Source organism: Columba livia, chromosome 7 (assembly GCF_036013475.1).
Source record: "Columba livia isolate bColLiv1 breed racing homer chromosome 7, bColLiv1.pat.W.v2, whole genome shotgun sequence".
Classification (NCBI taxonomy): domain Eukaryota; kingdom Metazoa; phylum Chordata; class Aves; order Columbiformes; family Columbidae; genus Columba; species Columba livia.
Genome location: NC_088608.1, coordinates 19850951 through 19866522, shown reverse-complemented (window position 1 = coordinate 19866522; position 15572 = coordinate 19850951). Strand labels below are relative to the sequence as shown.

General features: G+C 36.3%; 1 protein-coding gene across 10 annotated transcripts in view; it reads left to right on the top strand.

The window, feature by feature from the left end:
• Nucleotides 1-18: 18 nt before the first annotated feature.
• TTC21B (tetratricopeptide repeat domain 21B) overlaps nucleotides 19-15572 on the top strand; it is a 35229-nt gene continuing 19675 nt past the window's right edge. Inside the window, exons 1-15 of one of the 10 annotated variants that reach the window (XM_065069683.1) lie at nucleotides 142-176; nucleotides 388-517; nucleotides 606-818; nucleotides 1493-1603; nucleotides 2789-2955; nucleotides 4398-4520; nucleotides 6438-6595; nucleotides 6963-7047; nucleotides 8147-8245; nucleotides 8748-8940; nucleotides 9953-10050; nucleotides 10560-10760; nucleotides 12583-12712; nucleotides 13164-13321; nucleotides 14683-14907. In XM_065069683.1, coding sequence (XP_064925755.1) covers nucleotides 1564-1603; nucleotides 2789-2955; nucleotides 4398-4520; nucleotides 6438-6595; nucleotides 6963-7047; nucleotides 8147-8245; nucleotides 8748-8940; nucleotides 9953-10050; nucleotides 10560-10760; nucleotides 12583-12712; nucleotides 13164-13321; nucleotides 14683-14907 — 1677 coding nt within the window. In that variant the 5' untranslated portion in view covers nucleotides 142-176; nucleotides 388-517; nucleotides 606-818; nucleotides 1493-1563. Of the gene's footprint in view, nucleotides 177-387; nucleotides 518-605; nucleotides 819-1492; nucleotides 1604-2788; nucleotides 2956-4397; nucleotides 4521-6437; nucleotides 6596-6962; nucleotides 7048-8146; nucleotides 8246-8747; nucleotides 8941-9952; nucleotides 10051-10559; nucleotides 10761-12582; nucleotides 12713-13163; nucleotides 13322-14682; nucleotides 14908-15572 lie in introns of all 10 variants that reach the window. The other 9 variants (XR_010473838.1, XM_065069680.1, XM_065069681.1 and 6 more) reach the window with 9 other exon arrangements.

The following is a 15572-nucleotide window of genomic DNA, read 5'->3' as shown; positions in this document are numbered from 1 at the left end:
CGGCGTTTGCAACAAGTTTTTCTTCCCGTGTTTCTCCCGCCTCCTTTCCTCCAAGCCAATGGCTGTGGGCGCTGCAGCTGGCCAGCCAATGGCAGCGTGCTGCCGGGCTCTCCACCGCCCTTCCGGAGGCCCCTCAGCGGCGCCGGGTAGCAACGATGGACGCCGAGGGGCAACAGGTGGGCGCTGCCGCCGGGCTCTCCCGCCCCGGGCCTCTCCGCGGGTGTGGGAGCGGCGTGTGGGAGGGGGACGAGCCGCAGGAGGGGGCGGTGGAGCCTGGGGGAGGAGGGCGAGCGGCCAGGCGGGGCCGGTCCGGGGCGGTCGGCGCTGCCTTCGGCCGTCCCGGAGTGAAGCGTTCTCAGCAGTGAGCGGTGCCCGCCTCTCCCGCAGGCGCTGCTCAACTACTACTGCCAAGAAGGCCTCTTCCAGCACCTCCGGGCGGCGGCGGAGGAGGCGCTGAGGCGGCTGGGCAGCCACCCGGTGTTCCTGTTCTACCGGGCCTACGGCGCCCTGAGGGCAGGTAACGGGGGCTGGGGTCGGTGGTGGGAGCTGGCCCGGAGCCCCGCTCCGAAGCGCTGCGCTCCCCTGCCTCACAAAATTGTCCTTAGTCTCCTATACAGAAAGAAAGTGATGTTATGGAGTTTACCATGTTGAGAAGATTACTATTGTTTCATTATCTGTAATCCCCACTGCCAGCTTGAATGGAACTGATCTAGACTGCATAATGATGAAGTGAGAAATAAGGAGGTTTTTGAAGGGAATTTGAGCCCTACCCAAATGCCCATTGCATTGTATCACAAAGATACATTTTCTTGTTCCAGGTAATATCTCTTCCTTTCAATGCAGCTGTATCTAACTTTGTTGTATCCATCTGCCTCAAATGAGCTGGCAGCTGATGCCTATTGGGAGGATATTTGTATACATAAAATTGGTTTGAGAAGTTTATTTAGCTAAATCTGTATTTCAAGGATGTCACAGAATACTAGCAAGTAACCCAAAGTGGGGGAGGACTGAGGCAGGGGCTGGAAAGGATTTGAAAGCATTTGAGGTGTTGTATCTGTTCCTAAGCTGCCTGACTTTTTATAATTATACAGTCCTATTTTTCAAGATAGTGCCTCTTCTTTTGATGTTCAGAAGATCCAGACGAATAAGACAATCCTGGCTATGTAAAGAAACAGAAGCAACAAGGCCTGCTTGGTGCCCTGTATGAGACAAATAATGAAGATGATTTTCATCTTTATGGCAGTTGACAGAACTAGCACATAATTCTTTTCAAGTTCTCTGCATTGAGATGATTTTTTTCTTTCTTGTGGGTGTTTGAAAGGCGTGCATAAACAAGTGAAAATGGATGTGTGAATAATGAAGGAAGTTATAAAGGAAGTGTTATCAAAAACACAAAAGAAAAAATGGGACAATTTAAGTTGTATTGAGATCTGATACAGATGTTCTCTGTCTTGAAAAATGTTAAAGCCTATTCTGCACTTGTCTTCACTAGGGGACATCCAAGATGGCATTCGACAGTTGGAGTCTATTAAAAACAAACAGGAGGTGTCACTTTGCACATTAATGGCTCTGATTTATGCCCATAAAAAGAGCCCTAATCCAGGTATGCTTGTTAAAACAATATTGCTTCGTGTTTTAAACAGCTGTGTTTGAAGATCTGAGAGCTATAGACTAATTCTGCCTAATTTAAAAAGGTATACTCCAGCTTTGCATTTGAGATAGTATCTAGGACTGAATTGAGTGACACTTATTACAATTGTAAAGAAAAATACCAAAACACAGAACTGTGAAGAGTAAGACTGAGTGTTAAAATAAAACACTAAAAAAATGGACTTGCCCACCATGATGGAAAATCTTTTTTGGGGGGGGGCGGAAAGAGCCGAATCGTGCTTCTTGTGATTGTTGTTCACTCTTGTCTGATATTGATCCTTTTGAGCAGAAGTGCAATGTAAGAAGTCATTAAAGCCACACCATTTCTATCTTTCAAGTTACCTTGTTCTTACAAAGGGAGAAAATAATTGGTTAAGAATTGGTTTATCAGATAAACTGAGTTGTGATTAAACTATTGCCATGGTATCTTCCTGGCTGTGCAGATTTATAACTGTTACTGACAGTTTCGTTAAGTGGTATGATTTGAAACAGCTCTGACTAGTGACATCGCTCTTAATTGAGTCCCTGAGGATTAATACTGTAGGGCAGCAAAATTATCATGCATTTCAAGACTCTGACAAAGTCACGGGAGTAAGAGTCAAACATTTGCTTTTAATGGCTCCTAAAAGAGGACCAGAAATAAAGGAAGGTGAAAGAAAATATTTGGCAGTAAGTCCCATGCACCAAAGTAAATTTCTATAGGGGATTAACCTGATGAGAGCAACTGACAGTAACAATGAGAATGTAAGAAAATAAATTTTAGTGTTAAGAAATGCATCACACATTTTCCAGGGATACTGGAGCTAAATCATCTTGTATTCAGCATTTTAGGGTGCTCTATACTTAACTTTTTACTTATTTGGCAGACACTGGTATAAATGTTATTGTCCCGTTTCCATTTATGTGGCAGTAATCTCAGCTACAAATCTAAGGTTTAACAAACTGCAGGATTATTGCACAAATTACCATGTTGATAGGAACTCTCTTAAGTCTTTAATTTCTGTACCAGATTGCCTCTGTGTTTCTCAATGTATAATACATGAGACAATGTTTGCTTTGGAAGCCCTTGGCTTACATGCTGCTCATGTGTAATATTTTGAGATGTGATCAACAAAAGCTCTGAACAAAACCCTTTCAGATCGAGAAGCTGTTGTAGAGCTGGATGCAAAACTGAAGGAGCAACGTAAAACAGCAGGACAGCAGGCTCTGTACTTTGCTGGCTTATTTTTGTGGCATCTTGGTCGTGAGGACAAAGCCCGGGAATATGTTGATAGAATGATCAAAGTTTCTGGTGGTAGCAAAGAGGTAACTTTTTTTCCTGTGTAAAATATTAATAGGACCACGTATACTGTGAAGCTAGGCTTATTGCACCAGTACTGTTCAGAAGTTTTAATTAACTGTTTTGTGTGTCAACACTTTCTTGATCTCATAAATTCATTTGATAGGCCAAAGTAGAATTCACATAATGATTTGTTTTTGTCTGCTCAGTATTCATTTTCATGTAATAAATGAGAGGTCCGCATTGACCAATGGAAATAATATGTAGTTATGCCAATTTTGCTACTTGATACTGAGCATCATAATTCCTACCAAAAAACTAAGTGTGATTCTTGCACTAGAGGGAGAAATCTGTTTTGAATCCAAAGATTCAAAAATAGCCAGAGGATTAAGGATTATAATTTTCAGCAGCTGTTAAAGAGAAAATTTGCCTAGGGTTTTACCAAATGTAATTTATTTTGAAGTCTATATAAGTGTTGTATATAGCAATGTTTTTGGGAGGTGTTTGGGGTGCTTAAACTTGATGGAATGTGATTTGCTTAGTGTATAGAGTTCATTTTGATAAGATACCTTATGTACTCCTCGTATAGAAGTAAAATACCCCCCATTGTTTTTTTTAAATACTTGAGTGTATGAATTCAACCCTGATATGTGTATGAATTCATGACCCTGATTGTTAGCCATTACAAAATATGGCTCTTCTACTAACCTTTGAGTCTTAAATATGACTCGCTTCTTTAATTTTATGTTACAAAAGAGCTATTGATATTTTATAGTTTGAATTTTTGCTTTGATGCCAATTATAATTTGGTTAAATAATCCAGCACTTCAAAATACATTTGATTTACTTAAGGTATGTCATTGTATGTCTGGAACACATAAGAAAAATAACATTCATTAATTATAAGCAACAGTTACTTCAATGAAAAGACAGATTTCACCTATTAAAAGTTAGAAGTACTTTTTTTTTTTTTTAAATACTGTTGAAACTTCAGATCTTTCCCTTCACATACAGGTATTTCTTTTTAACAGACAGTAGCAGAAAAAAAGCTTTTCTCCTGTTTCAGCACCCCATGTGTTTCTCTGTGTCTATCTAAACAACATCTTAAGAAAATATTCTGCAGACATGTTTGCAGAAAATATTCTTACTATTTCATGCAAACCCGTGAGGTTTTGTTCTGTCTGCTGAGCATGTTAGAATCGTCCTGGTCCACTGTTGTTTTGTTTTTTGTTTTTTTTTTTAATCCTGCAAGAAAATATATTATTTGTTTAATGCTGGCACAAATTACTAATATTTGAGGTTATTCTGTAGACTGGGTATCATTTGAAATATGTATTTTAATTAGCTAAAAATGGATACTTTAAGTCTTACTTTATTTTTAGGTTATTTCTCTTTACCACTGTATCTAGTGTACATTATTTTTTACTACCTAGTTAGTGAAGAATTTCAATTTATATTTTCTTTACAGGGTTTGATTTTGAAAGCGTGGCTTGATGTCACCTGCGGGAAAGAAACTCACATTAAAAAAGCTGTGAAATACTTTGATGAAGCACTGCAGGAAGGCAATGATGTTTTTGCTCTGCTTGGTAAAGTATGTTTACTTCATGATTTGAACACTTCCTAAATGTCATATTAGCCTTGTAGAGTGATAGATGCTGAGAATGGTTGTCTGTAAGTGAGCTTGTCCAAGGACTAGAAATATGGCTCAGTCATATTCTTTTTCTTCAGAGAAAAACACTAGGTTTTAGCAAAAATGAAGCTTATCACATAAATTGATTACCAGCACAATATAAATATGCTGTCACTGCTGTTTCCTGTGGTAGGCAGCCCATTTTAAATACTTTGTATTTAATTTTAAGAAATAGCTGAGGTAAGACTTCTCACGTTCCTTCTGGAGTAAAACAAAGGGACATGCAGGGGCTGCAGTGATGGTACACTGTGGCTGTTACTATATACATAATTATGACTTTCCAGGGCATTCTTATTGTATTATTACTTTTCTATAGTATTAAACATTGCTGCAGTGGTTTATTGCATCACTAAATACAATTTCCTTCTTTTTTTTTTTTTTTTTTTTAAACTAACTGTAGCTGGTTCTTCCTGCACTAGTGTATTTCTTTTAAGTATGTTAAAATGATACGCTTTTTTTTTTCTTTTTTTTTCTTGGAAAAAAATTAGCTACCAGATGATACTTTAGGGTCCATTAGACCCCAATGTAAAAAAGATTGATATAGATTAAATACGGTCTGTCTAAATATATATTGAGGTTATGATTTTACTATGTACACAAGTAAAACTGTATTTATTCATGTGTTTGTATGTAAGAAATGAGGTTTCAAATCACCTGAAAGTTTACAAGTATGTGTGATCTCTTCCTTTTTCTGTGGGACCACCTACATTACACCACATTACAGAATTGCTGTGTGCCATGGCAAAAAAACCAGTAGTAGTTAAACACTGTAGTGTGATCATCTGTGAATATTGTTAACACTTTTTTAATTGTCTTTAGTCCATTTCAAGTGTTTGTCTTGATTATATTACATTAAAGGAATGGTATTAATTGTTTTCTGTACACATTTTTGTTTCAGGGTATGCTACTTGTTTATATCACAGCCATTGTTACTCATTAATATAATGTTTGTTTAATATTCTAAAGCTACATGCGGAGAATAATTGTTCAATGCAAATAAGAAAGCTAAAGTTCGGGAGAGCGTGCACAATGGCATTTGGTTTGGCATGTGTGCTTGGCTGTGTGTGGACTGTTAGCTCAATTACCAGTACATCTCAAATTTAGTTACTGCAATTAGATTTTAGACAGCTCTCTGGCCGCGGCTTAAGAAATTATCTCTCAGAAACTACTATGTTTGCACTATTCCTATTGCAAAAATAGGAAATAAAATGTCAGGCACACAGTTACCCGTAATATGATATGGAAATTTTAAGCATCAAAGCAAAATAGAAAATTTAAGCCCTAAGTTGATTTCTACTCAAATTCATATGAAACTGTGATACCTGACACTTCTGAAGCAGTATTGCATTTGGACGACTTTGTAAATTGCTTTACAATTTAAAAATTGTTCATTCTGGCAACAACAACAGTGCCTTACTGAGTGTGGGTAGATGGTACACACCTCAGGGCTTGAAAAAAATGTTTAATCTGCAAGTTGTGTTCAATAGCCTAAAACTGTGAGATGCTTTATGCAATGTTATTTGAAATCTAATATGACAATTTTTCTCTTCATCTACATGTCTTTTTCTTGCTTGTAACCGACTAGTAGCTTGGAAATGCTGCATTTACCGTTGTTATAGAGTGCCCACCGAACAACAGGTTTTACAAAACATCTTATGCTGTTTGATTGTTGCAGTGTCTCTAGTTGTGGTTGACGCTGAAGTAAAACTATTACTTAAAGAAATATTTTTCTCTCACTACCTCTTTTTCCTAGTTTCTGTATGAAAGAACCTATGTGAGTGTACAGGCTTTTGATGTGACTTCTCTTCCTTCCATTAGACACAGTATTTTGAGGTCCGACAGAATTATTCAGGAGCTCTGGAAACTGTGAACCAGATAATTGCAAACTTTCCAAACTTCATTCCTGCTTTCATAAAGAAAATGAAGCTACAACTAGCCCTGCAGGACTGGGAGCAGGCAGTTGTAACGGCACACAGGTTGAGTATGAAGTAGCACACCGCTAATTGTATTCTTGCCGCGTTTACACTGTAAGAAGACTTTGAAACAAAAGTAGATAGGTTTCCACTGTTTTTTAAATGAATTTGAGTTAGTTAAATCTAAGTTTTATTAGAGTCAAGCCTTGCAATTCTGTGATGATGCTACATCAATATGTGAATCCATTTTGGCTGGAAGAGTACCTTTCAGAGACAGGCAAGAAGTAACAAAGCTGTGCTTTCAGTTGAGAGCTAAAACTTAAAGTGACTGTGTGATACAAGTTATTTTGTTTCCCTCTTAGGATAAAACAGATGATTGAGCAAAGGTTTTGTTTTGGTTTCTTTACTTTCACTTTTTGTTTGGCTTTAGACTATTGCAGAAAGATGCCTTCAATTTAGAAGCCATAAGAATGGAGGCTCTGCATTATCTGTGCAGGGAAGGAAATATATCTGAGGTGAGTCTTTTTATTAGCAGACTGAGCATAACAGAGCCTTTGTAGGGACTAGATGCTATATGCACTGTCTTTGTCTTCAACTCATATACTTTGGTCGCATGCCACACTCTTGTGCAGGAGGATGCATATTCACTTATTCTGACTCAAAAGGCTGCTCTAGCTTATTGTCAGGGTGTTTTCTGGATGCCAAGGGAAACATAAATTTTTTCCTCCATCGTTCCAGAAAGTGGGAGTCAAGACAAACAGAAGTCTCTTCTGGAGAATTAATTGCATCATGTTACTTTGAATCATCAAAGCAAGCTCTTATTGCTTTATGAATTTATCAAAACAGCATTTAGTTATGATAAGTCTTCCATTCATTTAAGTATTTTATTAATTGAAATAAGGGAAATAATTATGTTTTGTAGTGATAATTTTTTGGAAGGGGGTCATAGCCACTTGGTCTGCCATGTTGGGTTGTATAACCTGTTCACTTTTTTTTTTGACTGTTACTGGGGTTTTTTTTAGCTCAAAGAATTCTCTGACTTTTCCTTCTACTCTCAAGATCCTTTTCTGCACAGGGACATATGCATGTATTTTGTACATATGTTGTCTGTGCCATTTTTCAAGAAATTTTAAAATAAACCAACTAAATTGTCACAAAAAATCATTAAATATTTTTAAATATCTCTTTCTCATTATGTAAAAATGCTGGTATAATTTCAGTGGAGACTTAGCAGGAGTCAAGTCTTTTCAGTGTTTTTTCAAGTTCTAGAGGAAAAGATATGTTAGGTTAACACATTTTCAGTTATTGCAAAGAACTCTTTAGTCATTATTTTATTTCTAGTCAAATTTAAGTCTTACTTATGCACATAGGAAATATGCAGAAACCGTAACAATTGCAGACTCCAATTTAGTAAAGCTGTCCAGTAAAGCTGTTCCAAAGCATTTTGCTAGGAACTCCAAAATAAATCTGACTCTTAGCCCTGAAAACTTTTAACTTTAACTTGCAAGCTGTCATTGCGTATTAAAATATGTGACTAGTTTTTAGTGAAAACTTCAATTGTCCTAATCTGTTAATTCTTTCTATTACCTACAATGTTATTCCTTTTTCTCCAAGGCTTCAGCAAGACTGGGAGACCTCATTAAAGCACTGGAGAGGTTAGAACCACACAATGCGCAGCTCTTCTGTAAAATGGCTTTAGCGTTCACTAGAACAGTGAGTATGCTTTTTTTCTTAAGCAGCATACAACTATCTATATATGCTATTTTTGTTTTATTTTCTGGTAGACAGATGTTAAATATATACTAAAAAGTATAAGTTTGCAGATGATTGAAATAGATTACCTTGGGTAGCCTTTGCTAACTACATTTTTTAAGTTTTACTTTCAGTATAAATTACAGTACTTAAGCTATCTAATTTCAAAAATGTTTTTACTGACCAGGTTAATCACATAGCCTTGAAACTGAGTGTTTCTTTAATCTTTGTATTTATCAGAATCATTCGAAGGAGGTATTCAAAGCAACTATCAGCTTATTGTATGGTATTGTATATTTGTTTGAATCCCACACACTTGAATGTCACAATTTTATAGAATTACTTACAGATTGTATTAGTCTTATGAGATGTTGTTGTCTCCACTGCTACAGCAATTTTCAATGTGTTTTTCCAAGTGAATTTGAGAAATAAGAAAAACTTCAATGATTATTCTTCCCATTAGTGTGGCCGGAACCAACTCATCCTTCAACACACACAAACCTTAGTTGAAAGAGCAGCTGATTTGGCATCTGACAACGCAGAATTTGCTACTGAACTTGGCTACCAAATGATTTTACAAGGAAAAGTGAAAGAAGCTTTAAAATGGTATGAGACTGCTATTACACTTGATGAAACAAGCTTTTCTGCTCTAACTGGTAAGTTTTTTAACTTTTGTCTGTTCTTTTAGTGATCTTGAAACACAGATGATGTTTTCTTGATCAAGCTTTTCTACTGCTGCTATTAGGAAAATCTAGAAGTATTAGAGCAGGAGCATTGGATAGTGCTTCCTCATTCATGTTATACTGTCTTCCTTGTAGCAAGTTTCTCCTCACTGAATATGTCTTTTGGTCTTCCTTTTGAAAAGTGAAACTTTACTTTTTTAAATTAGAACTCTCAAAGTAACAGCAAGGATGGAGATGTAGCTGTATTTTAAAATTATTATTATTTTATTTCTGTAGTGCCTAAGAGCTAGAGAATTTTTAGGCACTACAAAAATAAAAAATTCGAGGGTGGTTGATAGAACAAGCTGCCCATGACTACATACATGTCTAAATTAGGTTGGCAAACATGATCAAGTCAAAACACATGAGACTTTTGATGTATATATTGCATTCTTTGAAACAAAAAAGATGCGTTTGATAAAGTCCAATTGCTGTCAAGAAAATGGAGAGTAAATATGGCATACGTGCTTCACACATTTTTTCCCCTGCATTCTTTGTTGCTGACTATGCCATTGCCTTGTAATCTGAAACTTCAAATAGTAAATTTAGAGGGAAGGAGTCATTCATCTGTGTAGTTGGGTGTGTGCATGTTTGTTTGTTTGTTTTTTCATTTTGCATCTTGTTCTGAATTCAGAAGCCAAACTTTATGATGCTTGTACTCAGTCTAGATCCAGTTAAGATTTGGTTTTAAACTTTGTAATATAAGGGATGAGATCATCTCCTGAAACTGCTTTATAGCATTGCGTATATTAGAGGATCACGTATCATCTATCCTAGGTGTTTCTAAGTACATAAAATCTGCATTGCCATAAGTCTTGATCTATTCTTTCTTCCCATACCACCACTCTATGAAGAGGCTAATGAGAGAAAAAGTTAATTCTGGAAACCAAAGCATGTGCTTGACCAGGAAGACAAATCTGCAATAAAATGTTTAAATATGTTACAGGAATTATCCGTTGTCAGCTAATACAAGGCAAATTAGAAGATGCAGAGCAGCAGTTGGAGTTTCTTAATGAAATTCAACAATCCATTGGGAAATCTGGGGTAGGAAACATCTTTCTTTATTAAAGTACTTTGATTACAATCTCAGTTCTGGTCCACTGCCTGCTTCATGTTCTGTATTTCAGACACTTGAGCAGAGCATTCGTAATGGAGCACCATTAAATCTGAATTTCAGTTTTTCCTCCTGTCAATCTAAGTTCACATCTTGCTTAACTTTGTAACATGAGGCTGTTTGCTTGCAGAGCAAAAGCATCATTGCCTTCCTGCAGTGCTTTATCTCTGACAATAAGTTTGAAATGTTAGGAAGGGAGGAATATTAATTATTTTCAAGATCGTGAGCTCAGAAAAAATTAGAGCTTCTTGCACAAATTAAAGGAATCCATTGATAAAGTCATCAACGTCATTGTCAGTGAACATGTTAAATGTCTTACATAATTCCTAAATATAAAGAAAAAATGGCTAACGTGAATAATTATGTAGTATTGGTAACAGAGGAACATATCTGGAATATGGAGAATGTTTTATTTCTTTTTTTCTTTTTAATTCTGTAGGAATTGTCTTTCTTGCGTGCAGTCCTAGCTATGAAAAAACATAAGAGACAAGAAGAAGTTATTGCCTTATTGAATGACGTTCTGGATATTCACTTTTCAGCTTTGCATGGCTTTCCTCTTAGTGTGGAATATTTTGAAAAACTAAACCCTGATTTCTTGCTAGAAATCATTAGTGAATATCTTGTTTTTTGCCCAGCACAGGTAAGCAGCTGTATATCATGTCTGCCTGAAAACGGAAAATATTCTTGGTTTTAATTCTGGGATCAGTTAATCATGAAGCAAAAATTGACTGAATTTTCCATCTTAAAATGTGAATTTATTTGAAGTAAAGCATGTTTTAAAACATCATACCACTATTTAGTCAAAATAACTATGAAAATATTTTTTTTTTTTGGTGAAGTGAGAAAGTTGCAATAATAAAACCTGAGGAAACTTGGGATATTTGCTTAGTGCACTTGTGTGTATTTATGCTCTTTTTAGCATCTCTTGATCAGGAAGACTGTAACAATACAGTGAATAGAGCTATCTCGATATGAAACTAGGATGTTCACGCTGATGGTCCTATTCTGGAAATATTTTTATCAGCTCAGGATATCTTTTCAATACACATATATTCTTTCTTTGTCTCAGTCTCTTTTGTGTGTTGGTAAAAATCTACTTTTAAAAAATTTTATAACTAATTCCAAAGTAAATCTCACGTATTTAGATGGGTCATTTTCTGTGACTGAATTTTCTTGTGCTACTTTTGGCAACAAAGGCATGTAGAACTTAATAAATTGAATGGGCACCTGACATCTCTAAAGCAGAAGAAACACATTTAAAGTTTCTTTAGTGTCTTCCTTAAATAAACCATCTTTCTGAAACAGCTGGGAGATGACTTGTGTTATCCTGTCATATTCTAGTCTAATTACAGAACATTCCCATAAATATTTGTACAGTTTTAAAATGTAACAGGCAAACATGTAGTTTTCCATTGTTATAATCTGTCCTACCATCTGTAATGAAATGGTAATGTTTAAAAGTCTAAAACATCAGAAGCAGTGACAATTGCATGTCACAGATGGAGATAAATAACAAGTGTCATTCTACGACATAGCATCTTGTCTGAAGGTTTCCCTGGGGTATACTCCAGAAGTACTTAGTGGCAATGATGGTTTTTAATTTGGAATGAAAACTGTTTTTCCTGAACTATTGTTTATAGAAACATTTGTAACAGAGAAGACAGGCTTTTCCTAAACTGTCGTTATCCCTTTAGTGCAAAAAGGAGTTTGTGGCAGTAGAAGGTGAGGAGTTCTGCCAGGTGCTGGAGGCTGCCAGTTTGGGAGTGGAGGATTGCTGCTTCCCCAGGGCATAGGTCCTGTGGAAATGTTAGCTTTCAACAAAAGGATCTCTAGGTTGCCTTTTTTATATATATATATAACAGTTAGCAACTAGTTAAAATAATAAAGGGAAGTGACCAGTGTTTCTGATAGTGAGCTACTGAAGTGTGGCACACTGTACTAGCAGTTTACATGTAAGTAGCTTTTTCTCAGCTGCTATTTTCAGTTTGTTGCTAGCAGTAAGGATACATTCTGTGAGGTGAAACTGAGGGTAGGAGGGACAGCACTAGAATGTCTTCTTCTCATCCTTCTGGTCATTCATTCCAACTTCAACTCTCTTGAAATTTAGTTCATGTTACCATTGGGTCGGATGAGTTGGCATGGATTATCGGAGTATGTTGCCAAATGTTTATGGATCAACTCTTCAGCCTGTGTCAGATCTGAAGTGTTTTATCATCCTTAAAATCTATGAGGCTGTCTTGTGTTCCAGCTGATATAAAAAAGTTGCCCCCTTACATTTAAAATGCATTTTAACATTTCCTCACAATGACAGCTTTCAGCTTTTTGGGCTGAATAAAACCAACAATGCTTTGCTGTTGCTCATTTGAGTTTTGAGTGAAGCTCAGACTTAAAATGAAATCTAAGTCCAAAACCTGTTAACTGAAGTGTTGTGTTTTTGTTTTGTTTTGTTTTTTACCTCCTAGCCTGCAAGACCTGGGCAGTCTCCTTCACCACTTCTCAAGCACTGTGCTTGTGTTCTTGAAACTGTGGTAAAAACTGTGCCTGGTCTTCAACAAGCCATCTTTTTAATTGCAAAAGTGAAGTACTTGTCAGGTAATAGTTTTGTGAATGGTTAGCTATCTACCTCTGTAGTTTTTTTAATATAAAAAAATAATTTCACACTTTTAAATCATAATGAATGTTTTTCTTTCTCTGCAGAACACTGCATTACAGCTAAGGGAAGAATATTTGCACTGCCTTTTTTGTAGTTTGTGTGAGCATATATTAAACACATACATTTGGTATTTTTAAAATTTATTGCTTCCAAAAATGATCACTTACTGAATGATTTACAGATAGAACAATGGGAAAATATCTTCCCTTTGACCTGGTTTTGCTTTTGTTTAATAGCCATATAGTACTTTGTATGTAAGTTTATTCACTAAATGCTTATTTTAAAAAAACACAAGTTATAAAATTGGTGAATAATTAGTAAAAGCTCTATATTTAACCTCTGTATTTCATATCAACTATTTTTTTAACTTTCCCTGTTTTACCTTCCTAGGGGATATTGAAGCAGCCCATAGTAATCTACATTACTGTCTTGAAAGGAACCCCTCTTACGCAGATGCGCACTTACTGATGGCCCAGGTCTATTTAGCTCAAAACAATACTAAACTGTGTTCTCAGTCCTTGGAACTTTGTCTGAGCTACAATTTCGAGGTGAGCTGGACAAAAGAATGAAACCATTTTATTTATTCAATTGTCTGAACTTGAATGTTTTTGTATAAACTGACTTTGAAACGGAACTTTTTATGACTCTTCCAGTACAAATTTGATATCTAAATGTTTATATAAACATGATGTCTGAATATTTATCAAAGGAATGACCGTAAGAACAAAACTAACACCTTATTACAACATGCTGAAATTGCTTTGAAATACAAAAGGAAGAAATGTTAGCTTTTTCTCAAATCCTTACATAAATATTAAAAACATGTTATAAAGAGAACTTGTAGTTCCACACTAACCTTGCAAATCTTTAAAAGCCAACATAGAAGGACTTGAGGAGTGATCCAGTGTTGTTTGTGGACTTTTTGCACAGATGTACAGTTGCTAATGAAGATAGGCACAGATGTATGAGGGCATCAGAAGGGGTTTATAGTTACCTCTTGGTGATTCATGCTGCTTTAAGTGGTCTAAGTGTTAAAAATCTAGCCATGTTCTATGCACTTTTCCATTAATGTCACATCTTTCTCCATCTTTTCTGTCCCTTAAGGAGCGAATTTGGTAAATTAAGCACTGTACTAGACAACTTTCACTGCTTTGCAGTGGTCCTCACCAGTTTTATTTCCTGGGGCTAATACCTTGAAGTATGGGATTTTTAATTTGTTGACATCAGTAGAACTTCATGATTAACACTGAGTTGGGAACACTCTCTACAGAGCACTAATTAGGTCTGAGTTGTGCTAGGTCTCTTGACAGGGCTTAGCTGAAAAGTGACAAACTACCATTTCCTTGCAAGTGTGCTCTCATCTTGCTTCCTGTTCCAAGTGATGCAAGAAACCTGAAGATTAACTGCCTGGTTAAGGAGACACTGAGGTGCTCACAACCTTGTACACAAGTCCATTGCCATTCTATTGACGTTTCCTTTTCGTGTGAAGTGTATTTTAAGAAGGTGGAGAAGTGGCAGGCAGGACTTGTGCCAAATAATGATTGTATACTTGTTTTAATTAATAGCCTAATGAAGTGTGCATACAGCAGTGTGGGGGACACTCAGAATCCTTTAAAATTCAGTCTAGTTTCAAATAATGCTGTAATGAATGTTTTTCTATCCCAAAGTCTCATCTTACGTCATAGGTTTTCTTTTTTATTTAAAATCCAACTTAATTAGTAGCTTGCATACACTTTGAAAATTCTAATATTTTCGTAAGTAAAGTATGGACACTGAAACAGGATATATTTGGAGGAAAGAAGGAACCAAGGTCAATATTAAAAAAAAAATCTTCTCTCAGGAAGTTTGAATATTATGTGTAAAATAGAATTTCAGAACTCTTTATCTCATTATTTTTTTTTTTTTTTAGGTGAGAGAACATCCTGTTTATCACTTAATTAAGGCCCAAACCCAGAAGAAGATGGGAGAATTATCAGAAGCTATTAAGACCTTACAGATGGCGAAGAATTTGCCTGGTATGAGAAAACCTACAGCTTCCTCAAAAAGTAAAGGGACAAAAATTGAAATTGATGCAGGGGACCGTGTGTCTATCTTCCTGGAGTTAGCAGAAGCTCATCGTTTGAATGGAGAACTGGTAAGATGGCAAACTGGTTAAGGTGTAATACACACCTGAAAACAATTTCACAGAAAGTGTCTGTCCTCATTAGTTCAGAATAGAAAACCATCAACTCTTTTACCAAGAGGACTGGCTTGGTAAAATTTCAGAGGTGTTAATATCTGACTGGACAGCTTGTACCTTAAATTGTACAGAGAAAAAAATCTACTTGCAGGTGATCAATTCGGAGTCTACAAAACACCTTTTAGTTTTGAGGAGGAGATACTGTTGGTGTTCATTTGTTGACATGTAGATTCCTGTTTTGCTATTGGAATGCTATTAGAAATATTTTTGGATTGTGTAGCAGCATCCTTGCCATCAGCTCTGTCTTTAATAAACAGCAGGACACTACATACATATAAGAATATAAGAGAAGCCACGTGATCGTGTAGCTGGAGGCGACCTCTGGAGGTCATCCTGCTCAAGGCTGGACCTGTGAGAGCAAGGTGCTGAAGGCATTTTCCGGTTGAATTTTGAGTATCTCCTTGTATATATGCAACAAAAAGTTGCTTTCTCATGAAAACTTTTTCTGATGGTGCATATCATAAATTTTATTTACAAAATCAAGAGGAAAAAGCATTTTAAAAGTTTTAGCAAAAGAAATGAATAGCATGGTTTGGGGTTTTTGGTGGTTTTTTTGGCTG